At 39.0% G+C, this 20,099-nt stretch overlaps 1 protein-coding gene across 3 annotated transcripts in view; it reads right to left on the bottom strand.

The window, feature by feature from the left end:
* PRKD1 (protein kinase D1) overlaps positions 1-14,749 on the bottom strand; it is a 343,255-nt gene extending 328,506 nt beyond the window's left edge. The window contains exon 1 of one of the 3 annotated variants that reach the window (XM_067028633.1): positions 14,698-14,749. Coding sequence is in view for 2 of the 3 variants with exons in the window: in XM_059056015.2 (XP_058911998.1) it covers positions 13,371-13,628 (258 nt within the window). In the remaining variant the exon portion in view is untranslated. Of the gene's footprint in view, positions 1-13,370; positions 13,803-14,697 lie in introns of those variants that run through there. The other 2 variants (XM_059056015.2, XM_059056016.2) reach the window with 2 other exon arrangements.
* Positions 14,750-20,099: the final 5,350 nt, after the last annotated feature.

The following is a 20,099-nucleotide window of genomic DNA, read 5'->3' as shown; positions in this document are numbered from 1 at the left end:
AAATATTAATCTTAGGAATATTAACAGACAATATTAATATATTAAAAGACAATATTAATCTTAGGAATTTTAACAGACAAATTCATGTATAAATGTTATATATGTAAGTGGGAAAATTTCTGCCATGGCATATGCATAAAGATGCTTCAAAAAAAAACTAAAACCCGAAATTGAAAGAATCCTAAATATCCAAGAGTAGGAGACAAGTTAAACATATTGTGATAAATCCATGTACCAATTCTATTCAGATATTAGAAAGTGGTGCCCTGAGTGTTCTTTTATTTACAGGGGAAAATACCAAGTTAGGAGAATCATCTTACGAGTTGTGACTAGATGGTCAGGCAAGGCCCTGAGAGAGGGCCAACACTCAATCACATACTTAACATCTCTAAGAATAATGTAGCCTTAAGAGCCTTAAGAAAAAATTATGAAAATGCAGTTATTCCATTAGGTTCAAAGCTCTTTAGTGTAGATAGAAAAGGGATTCATTTATCTTAGGACTTAAAGTGATTCAAAATCCAATCAAATGATCAATCTGGATAGGAATTTGAGACTTTTCAGCACTCAGAAGTAACACATAAATTGAATCCAGGGATGGGATACATGATTACCCCCATTCTTGAAGTAATGGAATCACAGACAGAAACAGGATTCCATGGAACTGACCTATACTTCCAGCAAGAATCCAATCTCCATCCCAGCTAAAAGCACTGGTGTTTATGCAACCTTAACCCAGCCAAGAAGACAACTGCAGAATTTATATGGGGAGGGAACTCCACAAACTGTGTGGAATCACATAATTATTTCACAGGTAGAAAAACATCTTTCAAAAATGGGAATATTTGAAATTAAATATAGAAAAGTTTGAGAGTCAAAACCATCATATTAATATTTTTGTGCATATTATATAATTAAGCAATTAATTTTAATTTTGGCTTATGTATATGGCAATGGAACATTTAAGAACTTAAATTTTACCATATTTGCATATTTATAAGTTTCATTTATAAAATGTATAAGAATTACTAAAGAAGATATAAAGGTTTATCAAGCAGGTAATTGCAGTATATAAAAAAATAGAATATATTAAATTTAGAAATGCATTTTGAAATGTTTGAAAGTATCTAAATAATTGCATTTGCAAAGGATACTAAGTCTTCAAACATCTTTAAATATGATTGCTAAAATCTACTAGACTTTAAAAATTAAACTATTTATAAGTTGCACTAGAAAGATTAAGACTAACATCTGAATCTATAACTTTAATACCTTGATATTAAATTCTAAAACCAAAGTAAATATCTGAATAGCCTTTCTTCACACAAAAATTAACCCCAAGGGCACTGAGCATTTTATATTTAAAATCTGACACAGAAAGACAGTACCGAATGAAAAGAGAAAAAGAACTATATGCAAGTTATGATGAGCATATTCATTTATAGAATGAATAGAGCTCCCTTTATGGGATTTATCTGAATTTCTCGCCTTTTCTCAAGCGAATGTGGTATATTAGTTTCCTATTACTTCTTTAATAAACTACCACAAACTTAGCAGCTTTAAAAAACACAAATTTATTCTCTCACACTTCTGTACACAGAAGTACAAAATCAGTTTCGGAGTTAAAGTCAAGTATGGTTCCTTCTGGAAGCTCTAGGGGAGAATCATCTTTCCTGCTTTTTTCAGCCTCTAACTTCAGCTGTATTGGTTCATGACCCCTTTCTTGAATCACCTCCAGTTACTGCTGTCACATCTCCTCCTACTAGTATCATCTGACTCCTCCTGTTTCCCCCTCATAGTGATCCCAGCATTCCTTGGCTCTTGGCCCATTTCTTCCATCTTCAAAGTCAGCAAAAGGGGATCCAGTCCCTCTCATACTTGTAATCTCTCCTGCTTTTCGGTCTCACCTGTCTGACCTAACCTGGAAGATTCACCACTTTTAAGGGCTCATATGATGGGACTGGACCCACCCAGTGAATCCAGGATACTCTCCTCAACTCACAATTCTTAACTTAATCACATCTGCAAAGTCCCTTTTGCCGTACCGTTTGCAGGTTCCAGCGAGTAAGATGTGGACATCTTTGAGGGTCACTATTCAGCCTATTATATGTGGTAATTTTATAATTTTCAAAGTAAAAGAAAAACAATTATTTAATTGAAGTATAAAATTATAATATTCCATGTGGGGAAAATTCTAAACAGAAATGATTATACAAAATCAAGTTCCTTTTCAAGTGGTTTTAGACCCCACTGACTTGCATTATTTTCAACACTATAATTTCTGAATTTAAAATTCTTAATATTACTTCAACAGTATATTCACCAATAGAAATCAAGCATAGAAGAACAGGTATAACTCATATATTTGCTTCTTCCAGGCTATGCCTGTGAACAACTTAAGAAAATATGAGCTACAGCCTACACATTGTTATTGTGGGACAGTATAATTTCCAAAGAAATTATCTCCCTTATTCGCCTTATTTTTTTAAAATATAAGACAAGTTTTCTAAGTAATCAAGGATATTTGTGTGTAATTTCTCTCCTTTTTGGCTAACTGCATTATATTTTCTGCAGACCAGAGAATACAGTAAAGTACACCTTGAAACTATGATAATGTTATCCCTCTGCATGTAAGTCAGTGTACTCTACCTTTGTGATGGTTGCCAAGGGTGCTGGAGCTTCAAGGCAGGCCCTTCTATTTACTCACTTGAATTAATAAGGGTAGTATGAACTACCAGAATAAGTACAATTATTTGCTGCTTGAAACAAAAAATATACATAAGTGTGACAGTATCTTGATTTACATTGGTTGGAAAAAATAGAGCTCAAATTACTTTAGGTACTATATTCAAAGTCAGATCTAATTAACTGGTTTATGAAATCAATTCTAAATGTTGGCTGTCTTCATCTTTAAGTTATACATTAACTTTTGATCAAAGGGGATAATATTCTAATCACAGTAAGGTTTTCATTTTGTTTTTACCTTAAGATTCCATTTAGAAAAATTACTCAATGTGACATGGTTAATATACATAATCTGGTGACTCTACAAAATAAATTCTAAGTGTAAGTTTTGCTTTTATATTTAAATATACAAGGACATTTGGCCAAAGGCAATAAAATGTCTGTCCTAAGTAAGGTTTTTCTTTGTTGTTTGTTTTTAACTTAAAATTCCATAGTTTTTATCAGTAAACATACAATGTAAAAGAATTCTTGGAAAACAGACACGACTGGGACTATCTCAGACAAGTGGGCATCTGGTCACTGTATTTAACTCTACTAATTAGTCCATCCTCACTCTATGTTCACTTTTGCTCCCTATTCTTCCCAAAGAATTGAATAAAAGCAAAGATCATGCAAGATCTAGTCTTTCATTCTTTGCAAATCTATGCAAGCTAGAGGATTAATTTAAATACTCTGAAAGTCTACATCCCAGGTGACAAGAGCTCATGCCACATGAGTAGATGGAATTAGCATGTGTCAAAGGGAAGGGCACAGAACCCTGCTGTCTGGAGAGCACTCTAAAGCTGCACAATTTTTTCTCAGCACTGATGGTTGGTAGAGGAGAGCCAAGCATGAGTGATCCACCTCACTACTCCTCGAACAACAACTGATGCCATGCCCTCCTAGTTCAAGACAGGTTATCTGAAGATAAGGCTTACAAAAACAGTAAGTACTCCACTAGGAGACATCTAGTAAATTCAGATTTCTAGTACAGCTGGACAGCTCTGCTCCCTTTCTGTCAGCCAAGAGACTATCAGTGAGTCATATCAAAAGATAATTCTCTATGTAACCTGTCCATTGTACTAAAGCTCCAAAGTTCCAAATATATCAGAAAGAGGCAATATTTCAGGTACCTTTCTAATCTATTAGGGCTGAGTAACTACTTTACTATAGGCTTCCCAATGGTCATTCAGGGCAGGAACCCTGGGGACATAACTGAGTTATGATAATACTTTAAATCAAATCATGTCTACCTATATATACAATTACATTTTTGTAAAAACAGTACAATTAGTCTACATGGTAAGTGTTGGCCTTAGCCCTGTACACAGACAATGCAAAGGAACACAGGACAATTCACAATCCAGATTGGTTAGTACTACTAAAGTGGAAAGAAAAATTCCACATGGCTTGTAATTGATTATGCACAAGTGAGACTAAGTTTACCTTAGGGTGGGGACTAATTTATAATTAACCAAAAATAAGCAAACAAATACATAAAATTTATAAAAATAGGAAACATATTTGAAAAGCATAATCCTTAGCATATGCATACAGGCAATCCAAATACTTCTCAAATGAAAAGCAACCACTGACAGGCACTTTTCTTAAGACCCTTCATTATTTTCTCAAAATCTGCTCAGAATCAATGTACTATTCAAGAAGAAATGATTCACTGATTTTCATGGGTACCTAAAACTCTTTACGTACACTAGTCTTGAGCCACACTAATCAATACACGTTCTTAACATAATCACTTCTTCCAAAACACCTCTGTGTCCATATTTCCTTGGAAGGAAGTGTTGTGAACCAACTCAGGAAATTTAATCACATAAGGTAATTAACTTCTCTGGATAAATAACAGTGGTGTCTGGAAATTTAAAGACGGGTGATGACTGGCTGAAAGCAAATACCAAACCAGATCCTGCCACACAGATATTTATTTTTTAAAAACCCAACATATTAACAAGTAGATACATTACAGTTCATATGACTCCTCAAGGGTGATGCATGTCTCTAAAATACTTTAGGCAATCACATACCTCTAATGGCCCTAATATCCCCAGTGAGAGTCCATATTTAATGTCCCTTATGCTAATTATCAATACCTGGGGTAGGTATCTTGCCACAGATGAAAGAAGCTGTGCAGTAGTGGCCTCCAAAGTGATTGGAATTCCAGCTGACCACTAACTGGGATGTGAATCCGGCATAAAGGAAGTCTTCCAGATTAAGGAATAATTTAAACTAACAGAAATAATATCACACTGTCAAAGCTGAAGTGTTATTAAGTAAATTTCACCCAACGTAAGGGAGTTTAACATTTCCCCTCCTCCTCAATTTGATAATTCCAAACTCTGTATATAGACCTATGGCCCTCCCAGCCCTCCTTGTTCTTAGGGTTACCTACAGTGAAGGGAAGAAAGAATTGGATGGTTTTGCTTTTTACTTAGCAGCTATGTGATCTGGGGCGAACAATTTAACCTCTCTGACCCTTATTTAGCTCCCTCATCCTTAAAATGGAGAGAAAATGACCAACACAAAGGACTACTGGGAAAATCAGACCCGACAAACTCAAAGAAGCCAGGACACAGACAGGCACACAGAGTCACTGACAGGCAGGTGTTGCTCTGCGGGCTCCCCTTTGCAGGTCACTGTTACCATGAGGCCCGAGAACCTTGTAGAGCAGGGTCCAATGCTCCCAGGACAAACTCCTCCTGAAACTCTCACAGTCAAATCCTTGTGAGTTGCTCTTTGAACCTCTCGTCTGTGGCACTCTGAAAACCTCCCAAGAGGACCAACTCTGTTTGTAAAAAGCCACTTCCATAACTCTCCCGATTGCTATGCAGGCTTTACTTGATGGGACCATTCCTGCTAATTCAATCCATAAGAGGTCAGAGCTTTGCTGTCATTCTCCTTCACTGCCCGAAGGTGCCACTAGTCTCAAATTCCCACCGGCCTCACCCACGGTAGCCTACTCAAATCTACTCAGCCACCATGGATTCAAAGCCATCACCAAAGCTTAACTGCCACCCCTCCTGTCCCCACTATTCCCCTCAACTCTTTTCTGCTTTTAACAATTGTGAAAGCCACAGCTGCTTGTGGCTCATATTTTCATTATCACATTTATACTTTTCATTCATTTCATAACATATATGTGAAAAAAAAAGTGGCTGCTGGGCTTCCCTGGTGGCGCAGTGGTTGAGAATCCGCCTGCCGATGCAGGAGACACGGGTTCGTGCCCTGGTCCGGGAAGATCCCACATGCCGCGGAGCAACTAAGCCCGTGAGCCATGGCCGCTGAGCCTGTGCGTCCGGAGCCTATGCTCCGCAACGGGAGAGGCCACAACAGTGAGAGGCCCGCATACCGCAAAAAAAAAAAAAAAAAAAAAAGTGGCTGCTGACAGGGAGAGAGGCATTCAGAAATTTTTGAAATTGTGACTAAATTCAACAAATTCCTCATCAATCAGTGGCCTAGTCAGAATAAAATCCAGTGAAGCAGTGAAGGGTACATAACTCTTCTTCTTTTCAGTAAAATAAGTTGGACAAAATTTGTGCATGATTGCATATTTTAAAATCTAATCTTCATATTTGCCAACACTGCTTAGCTGCTGTATCAACTGTCTAGCTTTAGCCAAATAAACCTTTTTGCAACTTTGGAAGAAACTTCTACATAGGAAATTATAAATTTGGACCAGCATAATTGTGTCTCAATATGTGAGATTTTTATCCCAACTCTTACCTTTATAACTATATAAATTGTATGATATTCCATAATGGCCATAGTGGCCATGTAATTAAAGGCTTTATTTCTTTAATTATCTATTTTCTGTGAGACTAGAAAGACAGAATAAGAAACAGCATAATGTGGGTTTCTCTGCTGCCAAGCAACGTCAAGCGGTGCTGTCATTATCGATTTTTAATGGTACAAAAATATTTGTTTGACAGTATCAGAGGAATTCCTGGGAGAAATTTCACATATTCTTGTAGAAAATGTGAAAAGAATCTTTAATATCTGTGAGCAAAATAATCATTTTCTCTGTATCTAAACGCTATCAGAAGAAAGAGAAAAATTGATGCATTTTGTTGTTGTTGTTCTAACATATTCCAACACCAAGGAAAGATTTAAGAAACTGAAATCTCATTTTCAAAACCTCTCTAGAATAATACTGGGGAAATTAAAAGATGAGCACTATCTTTAGAAACACCCTATATTTTCAACCTCTATTTTCACATTTGGGTTTAGAGCTTTCAGATGAACCAAGGTGACTATCAGAGGTCAGAGGTCAAAAGCATTAGCTATCCTCAACACACAGAAACAACACAAACAAATATAAAAATAAAACAAAGAATTCTCATGTTATGATCAACTCCAATGGAACTGCATTTTATTCACTTCTAATCCAATCTGAGTCCAGGCTTTCCTATCTTGATTATACTAGTTTCTCACTATAGCTTGAGAGCTTATTCAATGATTCCAATCTAATACAAACACACCACACACACACACACACACACACACACACACACACACACACACACAGAGGTTTCATATAATTATCCATTCCACTTTTCTTCTTTAAAAGATGGATGAATAATTACTGATTGTTGTTGTCGTCTTAAAGGAGCATGGACTCTCATGAGTGGTAAGTGGTAGTTAATGAAAAGATCTGGAAAAAGACTTGTGATTGGCTTAGCCAAACTGTTGTCTCAATCGTTTCCCAGTAAAATCGCCTCTCATCCCAATATAACACTTCTGCCTGTGCACAACCAACCAACCACGTTATATCAGATATTCATCAGATGCAACAGTTTAACAAACAAGCTCTATATGCTAGCACCGCAGCAAAATGTGATCTCCATAAGTCATTTCCAAGCGCCTTCCTCCTCACATCAAGGGTTGATCTGCAAAGGAACCTTTGATTTCAGTCCTGAAGACCATGTTTGAGAATCATTATGTTGCAGAATGTTGCACCATTACCTATTTTATTTCCCTTTTTTTATCAACTGAAATATCATTGGAACGCCACTTGAAACTGAAAAGCAATTAAATCAACTTCTTGTCAAAAATAATAAAATGCAATAAAAAGATGCTTTACTTCATCAACATATGTGTTTTTCATTTAGCAATAATCAAATTACTCCTTGAGGAATTCTGAGGTTGAATTTCAGAGGCAGTATCAAAATGCAACTATTCCTAAGATTTGCTCTGTTATAGAGGGCAGAAAAAAAAGTGTTACCTTGACCTTACAGCTATATTGCTTTTTAATACAATTTTAATTTTATATTGAGATAAGAATGAGATAATAGAATATACACTTCTTTGTTAACAAAACAGTATGCTAATTCATAAAGCCTCACACATCACTAATCCTATTTATTATTCACCTATCTACCAGGCAGTATATTTAATCCTTTACACATATTATCTTTAATCTTCAAAGTAATCTTAGATAAGTGACAACCATACATTCATAGGATTATAAATTTGTTTGTATTGTCTAGTAAGGTCATTAAACATCATTTATGGGACGGTGGGAGGGAGGTGCAAGAGGGAGGGGATAAAGGGATATATGTCTACATATAGTTGATTGACTTTGTTATACAGCAGAAACCAACACAACATTGTAAAGCAATTATACTCCAATAAAGATGTTAAAAAAAAAGTCATTTATGCAAAAATCGTGAAGACCTACATACAATCATCTTGTCAAAAAAAAGCATAATAATAATTGACAAAATAAAGTTTTAAATCTCCCTTAATAATTATGACAGGAGTCCGGTGATACAAAGCAATGCAGTCATGAAGTATGGGACAAATTTTTAAACTTCATTAATAGTTTTCCAGCTCCACTCCCTACTCTCAACCTCCACTCTCACATACACACACACTATAGTTGCTGCAGAAAATTCCTTCAAATTTATCTTAATCCTGGATCTAAACGTCTAAAGTAATGCATGTATTTGTCCAATTCTTCCCAGCCCTAAGTCTGGAAGTCTTACTCAAGTGGTATTTCCTTGGGAAAACTGTTAAACAGTACACACCGATAAGAAAAGGTTTTTAGTTCTGTGTATTGATAGAAAAATCATAAAGCAGAGTTTCTCTTTTGGATTATGAGATATATAACAAGGCCCCACTTTTTGCAGCCTACAATGCAAAATATAAAACAATACTTTAGCATCTGGAGGCTATGAATAATTAGGCTTTTGAAATTATGTTTCAAAACACAGATATTTAGATAATATACTACAGATGTACGTATATATTAGATATATATTACATAGGCATTACTTGTATATCAAAATATAATCCTATTATTAACTAAACTTGAAAACAAAATTTTAGATACACAGTATTAAAGCATTATATTACTTTAAGAATCGCTTAATGAACTGACACATTCTATACTTCATCATTAAATCAGAAATCAATAAACATATAATGATGACAAATATAAAATATATTAAAAAATATACCTAAGACCCAAACACCTATTAGCTTAAAAGGATTTTGTTGGTCCACATATGCTGGCCTCATCAAGCAGCTAATTACTTCCAGTTTCCTCAATCTGTGTAGAAGTAGAATAGCTAAAATTAACAATATAAAAATTAAAGTGACACTACAAGTGTTAAAAAAACTATTTACAATTAAGAAAGCAAAACAACTATAAGCAGAGCACAGTTGCTCTCAAACCAAGCCACTAACCTTTGTTATTCCTTTAGTGAGCTATCTTCTATAAAATCTCACTCTTTAGTTTCTTTGGTCAGATAAACGACTATGCAAAGTGAAACTATGCCAGGAGTCTTATAGATGTTATTACTCCATTTAAGTAAATTCACAAGGGAAATATGAGTCATCTTTCTAATAAGATAACAGGCAAAATGAATGGATAGTCATATTAATTGCATCCCACATCCCTAAAGTAATACTGCTTGTTTTAAAAATGTGTGTGTGTGTGTGTGTAGACACACAGATGATGTACTATGAAACTAAAGTAACTCTTCCTTTGGAATACTGTTCCTTATTTGAAACCAATTCCTTCTTAGTCTATATATTCGAGGTTCTTTTTGATAGTAGAAAGTAACAACGTTTCAAAGTGAAGTCAACTACTGTTATTATTTTTTTTTACCCTCCAGAAAATAATAATCATGTATACTATCTAACATGATACATGTCTTTACATACAACCAGCCTTCAAGGTTACATGCTTGCAAAGTAAAGAAATAAGCATAATATAAATAAAACCTTAAGCTAATATTTCAAAAAAGAAGGAATTAGTTCTATCTCTACATTCATAAATTGTTACATACAGAAATGCAACACTAGATTTTTCATCTAAACTAAAATATTTTTTAAAATAACTGAATCACTTTTCTATATACATGAAACTAACACAATATTGTAAATCAACTATACTACAATATAAAATAAAAATTAAACTTAAAAAATAATTTAAAAATTATTTAGCTATATAATTCAGTACATACCTGGGGTACATTTATCTTAAAATAAGAATATTTTTCATCAATTACCATCAAAAACTGTCAAGTACAATCATATGTCTGCCACTTTTCAAACCTATATAATTAAAAAGAAAACTATACTCTAAATTCTAAATAATAACAATAATAACTTAAAGATTGTTTCTCAGGGACAGGACTTCTCTTATTTAGCTCTATATACCTCAAGTGCTCATCCCACAGAAAATGTCCCATGGATGTTGCTGATATAAACTGAACTGTCAGCTAATACTTCCAAAGATTTAAGCTAGTCTGATTGCTGTTAGTATTTAGGAAACTCTCAAACATATCATATGAAAACCCTCTTAACACGCTGTAACACAGTGAATGTGGAGGGCTCAGAAAATCTGGAGAATTCTGCTGTGAGCTCAACATGAATCCATTCTACATAGTAAATGAAAAATGACTTCAAACTCCCAGCACTCTCCTAAAATATCCATTTCCTTCCCTCTCTCCCTTCCTCTCTCTCTTTTTCTCTCCTGTCATCCTTCCTCAGTTAGTATCTTGAAAAAGTACTTCAAGAGAACCTGAAATGAGGGACAAAGGACCTCCTCCTACTTCCTTAACTCCACATTGATGCCTCCTCCATTTCTACTGTCACAAAACAAAGTGATCTCTGCTCTCCTGTGATGGATACTCAGCCCTCTTAATCTTGTTGGGGCCATAACTGTATCTCAAGATAGATGATAGAAGACAGATAAATAGATGAAAATTTTCCTATTTAGACCCACAATTCAGTAAATACTTATTTACAGTATCCTGTACATAAATAACTGTCAAATCCACACCTCTAAATCTAACTCTCCCTTTGCCATAACCTTAAAAAAAAAAGTGTAAGTGAGATCTTTATTCCGGCTATCCCAAGCAGTCAAACGTTTCAAACTCTTCGAGACAGAACTACTAGAGTAAATATAGAAGTAAGGGGTTCCCCCTATATCTCAGTCACCAGGGCTGATGATTTTCCTTTTCCAGTATTTCTCCAGGTCTCTCCCCAAGAGCTTTGGCTCAGGACTCCATTAGCTCATGAACTCCAATTTTCCTTCTGCCATAAAATTCTTGGCATTCTAAAACATATTCCACACAGCAAATCCATCTTTCAGATGTCCTTGGTTTGATATCTCTATGTAGACGATTACAGAGACTCCTAGTAATCTGAGTTCATCTTAGTTGCAAGGCCTTTTCACAGTATTACTTTCTCTAAATATCCTAGCCACCACCCTCGGGTCCACTGTGTTCCACAGGTGCTTGCTGCCTCTCTCCTCTGCACACATATCACCCCCTCCATATGACATCCCTCTTGGTAGCTACTGAGATAAGAATTCGCTCTCTATAATCAATTTCCAGTCGTAAACCTCTTGAACCATATATGTTTCTCCCCATCCTAAACTCCATCAAGGTGTGTGTATATGTATGTGCGTGTGTGTGTGTGTGTGTGTGTGTGTGTTTTAAAGCTGGTCAAAACCAGTCTGTTCATATTAACTTAATATTACCTGTAACTCTATCACTTGCTTTTAATTAAAATTCTATACAATTATATTAGCTTTTTAAAGAAATTTTAATTTACCTTGCTTATATGCTTATTCAGTATTGTCCTTTAATTAACTGGATTCACCCCAGTGAAAACTGTTGTAGACTACAACTGCCATTAAGGGAAGGCTTTCAGTGCCTAGGAGAAAGCTCCTTTTCACCTGCAACAGACACTCCACGATACTGATGATGATAAGTCATATGATATGACTTACAGCAGAATTAGACAAAATTTGTCTAACTTTTGTGGAAGTTGCAAAAAATTAAGAGTAACATGTATCACACAATGTCACTACGTTCAATAAACAAAAATTCCTGGCACTCACTGTTACCTTAGTCTGGCCTCCAGAACTTTCACAACTTTTAGATTAGTGATTTTTTCCCTGGGGCTTTTCCTAATATTCCTGTGCTCAGTGCCACAATTTGCAACAGGTAGGTTTAGCAAATTCTGTTCCAAATAGTTTAAAGAAAGCTTTCATGATTATTCAAGTAATCTTTATAAGGCAAGTACTAGTCAGTCCTCCAGGGGTTGAAATTCAGCACCTTTAGAGACCTCTGTCTCCACCCCTAACACTTGCTGTTTATACTAAGAAGACTGGCGCCACTGCCCCCTTTCCTTTATACTCTCATCACCCCCTTCAATGCAACATCCCTCTGGATGGCTACAGACACAACCTGAAACTCAGAATTGCCCTATAAACATTGGTGGGTGGGCTAGGTCACCTCTTCGGGTGGCCTGGTCCAGGATAATGGCCCTTTTTCAACCCTGCCTTTGGTGGCCGCTGTCCAGAGTCCCACAGCCTCAAACTTAAGGGCACAGCCAGCCTCGGGTGCTCCTGGACAGTACCCCAACCATCTACATATCTGTGTCCCCGCTTCAAAGCTCCACTATCAGTACCCTGGGAATCAAAATCAAGAAGGCTGCAACTTTCAGATTTATCGTTGAAAAATTTGCTCCCATGTTCACATAAGGTTGGGAATAAAAGACCACAAGGAGGTGGGTAGTTGTGGTCTGGTCAGTTGTTTTCACAGCTGGCCGAGTCAATCATTCTCCCTTCAAAGCTGCTTTGACAGGTGAGAAATTCCTCCTCTCCAGATCATTCCAGGAACTCCTCAGCATCAATCTGAGCTGGGAGAGGGGCCTGAAGGGGAAGGGAGGGGTGCTGAAATCGAGCTAAGCTTGTCCCCGGGGGAACTCTAGTGCAGGAAGGATTCCGGCGCCAGGAATGTGCTGGTCCAGGGTGCAGAAGGAAGAGAGGGGAGAGCCGGGAAGTCTTAAGGGGAAGGGAGAGGCGCGACCAGAAAAGAGCAAGATACCTGGGAATGTCCTGAAAGGGATGGGAATGGGTGAGGAGGATGCAGACTGTAGAAAAATCGGGACTATAAGAGAATGGGGCGAGGGGAGAACTGGACAACAGGGAGCGCAGTGCCTCGGATGCGGACGTCCAACCTCGGCGGGTGCCAGACCCTTCCAGCGCGCCGGCGAGGCTGGCTCCTGGCCGAGCCCCCGGAGCCGGAAAGTTGGCGCGGCGAGGGGGCGGGCGGGCTGGCAGCACCCCCTGCGCGGCTCGGAGGCGCCGGGCTCGGAGCCGCGCGGCGCCTTACCTTCTGGTCGACGATGGAGCAAGCCATCTCGCGGACGTGAGCCAGGCTGTAGTCCCCGGACGAGTCTTGCAGCAGCAGCACCGGCTCGCGGCTCAGACCGATCTGCAGATGGAACGAGATGCCCCCGGCCGGGGCCGCGACGGGAGCCAGGAACGGCGCGGGCCCCGGCCCCGACCCCGGGACCAGCGCGGCCGCCGCCGCCGCCGCCGCCACGGGCAGCAGCGGGCTGGGCGGCCGCAGGACCGGAGGGGCGCTCATCGCTCGGCCGGGCACGCCGAGGGCCGCGGGTCCGGACAGCTGAAAAGTTTTGCTGCCGCCGAGCCGGGAGCTTCTTTCTTCCAAGAGTCGAGGCGGAAAATAAAAACTTTCCGGAAAAGTCCCCGCGCGGGGGGAGGGCGAGGGTATGAGGATCAGGAGGGGAGGGGGTGGAGGGAAAATGGCCGAGGCGGGAGGATTGCGCCGCCGGCAGCGCGGGCGGCGCGCGGGGGAGGCGCCGCCGCGCGGAGGAGCAGCAGACGCGGCGCGCGCGGAGGGACGGGGCGGCGGGTCAGCGAGGCCAGGGCGCCGGGCGGGGGCGGGGAAGGGGGCGCGAGGGGCGGGGAAGGGGAGCTGGGGGCGGGCACTGCGGAGCCACCACCCGGCAGGCGGCGGAGCCGCAAGAGCCGCGGCCGTGCTGCCGCAGTGGCCGCAGGGTTCCCGGTCGCCGCCCCCTCTGCCCGAGGTTCCCGGGGCCTAAGCCTCCCCAGGCCGGGGCAGGACCGTGCGGCAAGGCCCGGGGCCGCCTCCGCGGGCGTGGTCCGACCCTCCCCTCCCGGACTCCGCTCACCGCTGGCCTGGCTGCCCGACTGTCGACGGAGGGGACAGGGCGCACCTCCCGCGACCCGCTGCCCCGGACCGCGAGCTTCACGGTCCCCACAGTCCCCGCCACCTCTTCCAAATGTCCGAGGACTACGCACTTCTACCAGTGAGGTGACCTGTGCTGGACCCGAGAATGCCCAGCCCTGCGGTTCTCCGTGGGTCTTACCTTGGGAGTGTCGAGGGAGGATGAAAATAGAGGGTCCTTGGAAACCCACGTACATCCCGGCTCCTTTTAGGAGCCCTTGGGTTTGTTGCCAAAGAGGGTAGGAAGCCAATCCACGGAAATGTATTTAAACCTGTCTCTACCTTTTTTGACTCTGAACACACCCTGATCCCCAATCCCACACGCTCCACCGCAGCTACCAAGGCACCAGACCAAACACAAGTCACTAAAATCAGGATTTTGAAAGAGAAGGCATTGTCTACATAAAGAAAGGAGGAAGGTCTGATGTGGCCTCTTTCCCTTTACCTTATTCTTTGTGTCTGATGTTTCTACTTCGGGAGCCTCAGAAACCGTTTTCTTTCCTTTGCCATCACTCTAAAGTCTGCTTTTTAGGAGTGATGCTCTCAGCCGCCACCACCATCACTAGCGCCACCGTCAAAGTTGGGCACCATCTGCTTTAGTTTTGATAGCTGTTTCTTGTTGTTGCCTTTGTTGTTGTAGTTTTGGCAGGGGTGGGGAGTTGGGGGTGTGTGTTTGGAGATGAACTCTAATCTTCTCCTCCCACCTGGGCGTGCTTCACACACTGCGCAGGGTGTGTAACTGTGCCGGTAGGTGCACAGGGCCTCGATCTGCTGCTTGTCACCATCTTGGAATGCGTAATAATTTTTTATTTTGCATTTTGCAGTGGGCCAGGTAAATTATGTAGCTCACTTTTCCACTTCCCTAGTCCTTCCCCGTATACAGCACAAGCAGACATACACACACAAACGAATATGCATATTTTATTTTGCACTCAGTTGCATTTTTTGTTTGTTTATAATATTTGTTTATTTATGTCTTGACCTCTGTTTCTGACCCAGGACATGACATTTGAGCCTCGTTCCCAGGGTCAGTAATGGAGTCTTGAATGTCCCCCAAAACATTGTGTCATTCACTGCTCTAGAAGAGACCTGAATTTTTTCTCTCTGGATTTGATGGTCTGAGAAGGTCTACATGTGTGTTGGCAGTTTCCCTCCTAACTTACTTAAAAAGTGATTCGCTTCATCCATGGTAGAGTGTAATTTCCTTAATGTACCAGATTCAGCTAAGCTAGGAGAATAGTGGAATTATTCTTAATGCAATAAATGCATTAAGGTTTTTTTTTAATGTCAGAAAATGTATTTCATTTTCTTTTAAAGTTGGAATAAGTCAATTTTCCCACAATTTCCTACTACAAGAAAAAAAAAAAGTTTGCTGGTCAGTTTACAAGGGCCTTACAAAAAGCTAATAGTTTTGCTTGAGATTCAGGAGAAATGAAGACATTCATGTTCTGTAGATACAGCAATGATCTATTCAGGCCTGCTTTGTGCCAGGCACTATTGGCACCAGGTGTGCTGTTGCGAGGACAGACAAGGTTCCTACCATAACAGATCATATTAAAATGAAAAAAAGGAAAACAATAAGTAAGACTTTTTCTGATAATCATAATTGCAGTGAATAAAAATAATACAATAGTAATGAGTGACTTGTGGAGGGGGATGGTGGAAAAAGCACAACCATGAACTAAGGATGAGAGAAGTTTTCACTTACTTTATATTTGAGCCAAAACATGGATGACAGAAAAGGGCCAGCCTTAAGAAGATCTGGGGGAATTACACTCTAGGCGTAAGAAACAGCTAGTGCAAAGAACTAACATAGGAATGTACTCGGCATTTTCAAGGCACAGGAACAGAGGGGCAAGTGCCTGAGATGAGGTCGGAGAGCTGGTAGAAGCCAGATCACAAAGGGTCTTGAAAGCCCGTGGTAAAGGGTTTTCATTCTATTCTCAGTGCACTGTCCAACCACTGGAAGATTTTAAAGTGGGGAGTGATACGATTTAACTAGCATTTAAAAAAAATCACTCTCTGCCTCTGTGTGTAAGAGAAAAGAGTCAAAGCAGAGACACCAGGTAGGATATTAGCTGTTGTTCAGTCTAGAGACATTTATGGCTTGGACGACTCTGGTCGTAGTAGAGATACTAAAAAATGTAAAGATGCAGGATCTAATTTGGAGGCATAACTGAAGGTCTTGTTGATGAATCAGAGGTTTATGGGGAGTGAGAGAACAGGAGAGTTGTGAAAGACTCCTAAATTTCTGAGCAATTAGCCAAATGGTGGTGCTGATGACTGAGACCGAGAAGACAAGGAGGAAGCAAGTTTGGGGAGAAATAAGATTTCTGCTTTGACCATGTTGAGTTTGAGATGCCACTAGACATTCAACTTAGAAATAACAGCTATAGTTGAATATTTGAGCCCAGAGTTCAGGAAAGAGAGGAGGGTCAGAAATACATTTGGAAATAATTAATGCAAAGATGTTTCAAACTGAGATTAACTGAGATCACTACAGAGGAAGGGCTTAAGGCAGTCATCAGTTATATGAGGCAGGAACTTAGATGTCCTGTATAGGAAGAAAGTAAGCTGTGGGACAATAACTGCTTCTTATACTCTGATTTCTCAATAGTATAAAAGATTCTTGTAGGATGTTGGAAATAATTGAGAAGAAAGCAAGGACGAGAGAGAGACTTCTAAAGAATTTTAATTCTGGAGAATTAGGATCACTTTTAAGAGGCTGGTAAATTACTGAATGCAAGGGAGTGAGTAAAGGGAAACAATAAGAAAAAAAAAATCTCAGAACCACTGGAGCTCCCCCATAAAAAGCAGAAAATGCCTATGGAGTTGGTTATTGCAATTTCCATAGTAGGGACCTGAGATCTGACAGTTTGCCAACTGCTCCCCATTTTTGCTGAGTGAAAAGAGAATGAACAACAGATAATACCTAAAAGAAACCTGATGTGCATCTCTGGTGACTTTGAAACTATACATAGAAAACTTGAAGGATTTGAAAGAATTCAGTGGTTTTAATCCCTTCTGGGTGTTTGAACTTTGGAAAAGAAAAAAAGGATGTAGAGGGCTTCCCTGGTGGCACAGTGGTTGAGAATCCGCCTGCCGATGCAGGGGACATGGGTTCGTGCCCCGGTCCAGGAAAATCCCACATGCCGCGGAGCGGCTGGGCCCGTGAGCCATGGCCTCTGAGCCTGCGCGTCCGGAGCCTGTGCTCCGCAATGGGAGAGGCCACAACAGTGAGAGGCCCGCGTACCACAAAAAAAAAAAAAAAAAAAAAAAAAAAAAAAAAAAAAAAAAAAAAAGGATGTAAAGAGTGAATAGCTGTTTATATAAATTATATTCATGAATTTTGGAATTTTTTTTACTCTTGGCTAACATTACTGGAATAATGGACTTCTGGCAGTGTCAAGGAACACTATCTTGGAAAGTAGGTTCACTACCCTAATCAAGACTCCTTGTAAACTGATTTGAGTGTGCAGAAGTATGTGGAGGTACTTACAATTTCCAAAGCTGAATGTTAATCCTTTAGGATGGCCTTCAAAAGAGGGCTGGATGTTGAAATAGTTTTAGATATAAGTGCATACATTTTATTTTTCTTTATAGCTTACAAATAAACTTAGCATTTAAATTCTCAATATAAACTAGCATTTGAAGGCACTTGGAAGTCCTACAAAAGTTTTATTTCATTTAACCCACTACTTTCTAGACATTTTTTATCTCAGAACCCCTATCATTTGTTGCTGTTGTTGTTGTTGCTGCTGCTGATGTTATTTCTATCACACAGCATACCCTAACATTTCACATGGCTAGTGTTCCACAGAACACACTTTGGGAAATGGAGTACTATACAACAAATGTAAAAGAATTTAAGTTAAAATTTGAAGGTAAAGAAAATTGCTCACATAATTAAAAGCAGACACTTTGAAGAAGAGCATGAATGGCAAAAACAGATGCATATTTAGTGTGTAGTAGTTCACAATCAGTAATCAGAAAGAGGATTGAGAATGACCCAATTTGAATGGGAGACAGTCTGGAAGCACTATACGCTTTGTCCAGATGAAACAGACAGTGGAGAAAGAAAAATGAGTAGAAAACATATGCAATTCTATGGCTGAAAGGATCCTATCTACACCTAGTACAACCATTTTACAGCCTAAAAAACTGAAGAGCAGAGAAATTATATACCAATGTGGAAACTGGAAATTTGAAAGTATGGTCCCAGAATGGCCTCCTTTTTATACAATTAATCACTGAAAGTTGTGAGCATGAGGATAATGGATGGATGAGATGATGGATGGATGGATGGATGGATGATAGATGATTAATGTATATGATAACCATTTTATATTGTTTGTTTCCTTAAGAGTGTTCATAAATGATAGTCTGTAAGACCAGGTTAAATAAAGTTAATGACACAAAACTGGCACAACAGAAAAATAATATCCTAATGGAGATATCAACTATACAGTCATCTGCCAAAATATTGTTCTGCTAAAACCTGAGAATGTGACAGAATGTTGCCTTGTCTTGCCGATAATTTCATGGAAAATAAAACAGAAAAGAGCTGAAATTAATTTTCACCAAGAAGAAAAACTGATTTACTCTTTAAGAAAGCAAATTTCAAAAATTCAAAGAAAAAACAAATATGATGCTAGAGTCAGAGACCCTCAAAAGGACAGGAGGCCCTCGAAGAAGCATTTAACTATAAAATTACAAATGATCTGGGTGAGCAATAAACTCAGACACCAGTGTGACTACACTTGAAGCTTTGGATGAGTACAGATCTGAAAAGAGAATGAATGAAGATAGACATAAACTATATGAGCAAGAGTAAATAAAAATAAAGGTTATTTTAAGCTAAAAACAACATGTACTAGCTATATGTGACAGTGCCAAGTTTTTAAACATTCTCTGCCCCGCCCAGAAATTAACTTATAGGCAATAATTAAATTTTTCAATTTAATTTTTACTTACGCAAGGTTAAACGTTTTAATGTGCTCATTGATCACTTGTATGTCTTCTTTTTTTGAATATTACATTCTAAGTTCCTCATAAATTTTTATATTGGAATATTTGCTTTCTGCTTATTAATAAGAGATTGTCATATATAAGGAATGTCATTCCTTTGTTATATATAAAGGCAAATGCTTTTTGTCATTCATCTTTTAATTTTTTATGGGGTTATATCTTTCAAGCTGCTTTATAAATGTCTTTTTCTGCCTTTGTTTATATTGCTTAGAAAGGTATTCTCTAATCTGAGATCAGAAAAATATTCATCTGTAGTTTTTACTTTCCATTATTACTCTATTATTTTGCTTTTTAAGAACTTCAGTCTGGGAGCTGAGTACATGTACTGATTTCTAGACCTATTTTTTTCTAAAATGTCAATTGTCTCAGCTATTGGAGGACATTTTTATTTGCTTCTATATTCATCAATGGGTTAGAAAAAATAGATCCAGCTTCCAGTGTTAAGCTTAAAATTTTTTTAAGTATTTTTAACCTAAATTTCTCTAATGTTTAAAGTCACGAGTGAAGTGAACTTTAAAATTTTTTGTCCAAAATGTTGAAGGTTTTACTTTTTGCACACATGCAAAATACCTACATTTACATTTCTATTTTATACTATGTTCTTTTGTTAGACTTGATTCCCTAAACATCATTCCTTCCTGGACAGTAATAACTCTGACTCTGCTGTTCTAATAAGAATTAAAATTTGCTGGCTCCGAGGTATTATAAAATTTGCTCAGGTCCCCTGTAGAAAACAGACTGAAACACTTTTTCCTTGGACTTCAGTATACTCAGAAGGCTATTGCTTAGAGTTGCCAACTCTAATTGTCTAAAACAGCT

Source organism: Kogia breviceps, chromosome 3 (assembly GCF_026419965.1).
Source record: "Kogia breviceps isolate mKogBre1 chromosome 3, mKogBre1 haplotype 1, whole genome shotgun sequence".
NCBI classification, from domain to species: Eukaryota; Metazoa; Chordata; class Mammalia; order Artiodactyla; family Physeteridae; genus Kogia; species Kogia breviceps.
Note: the sequence above shows the minus strand (reverse complement) of the source record. Positions and strands in the feature narration are given on the sequence as shown.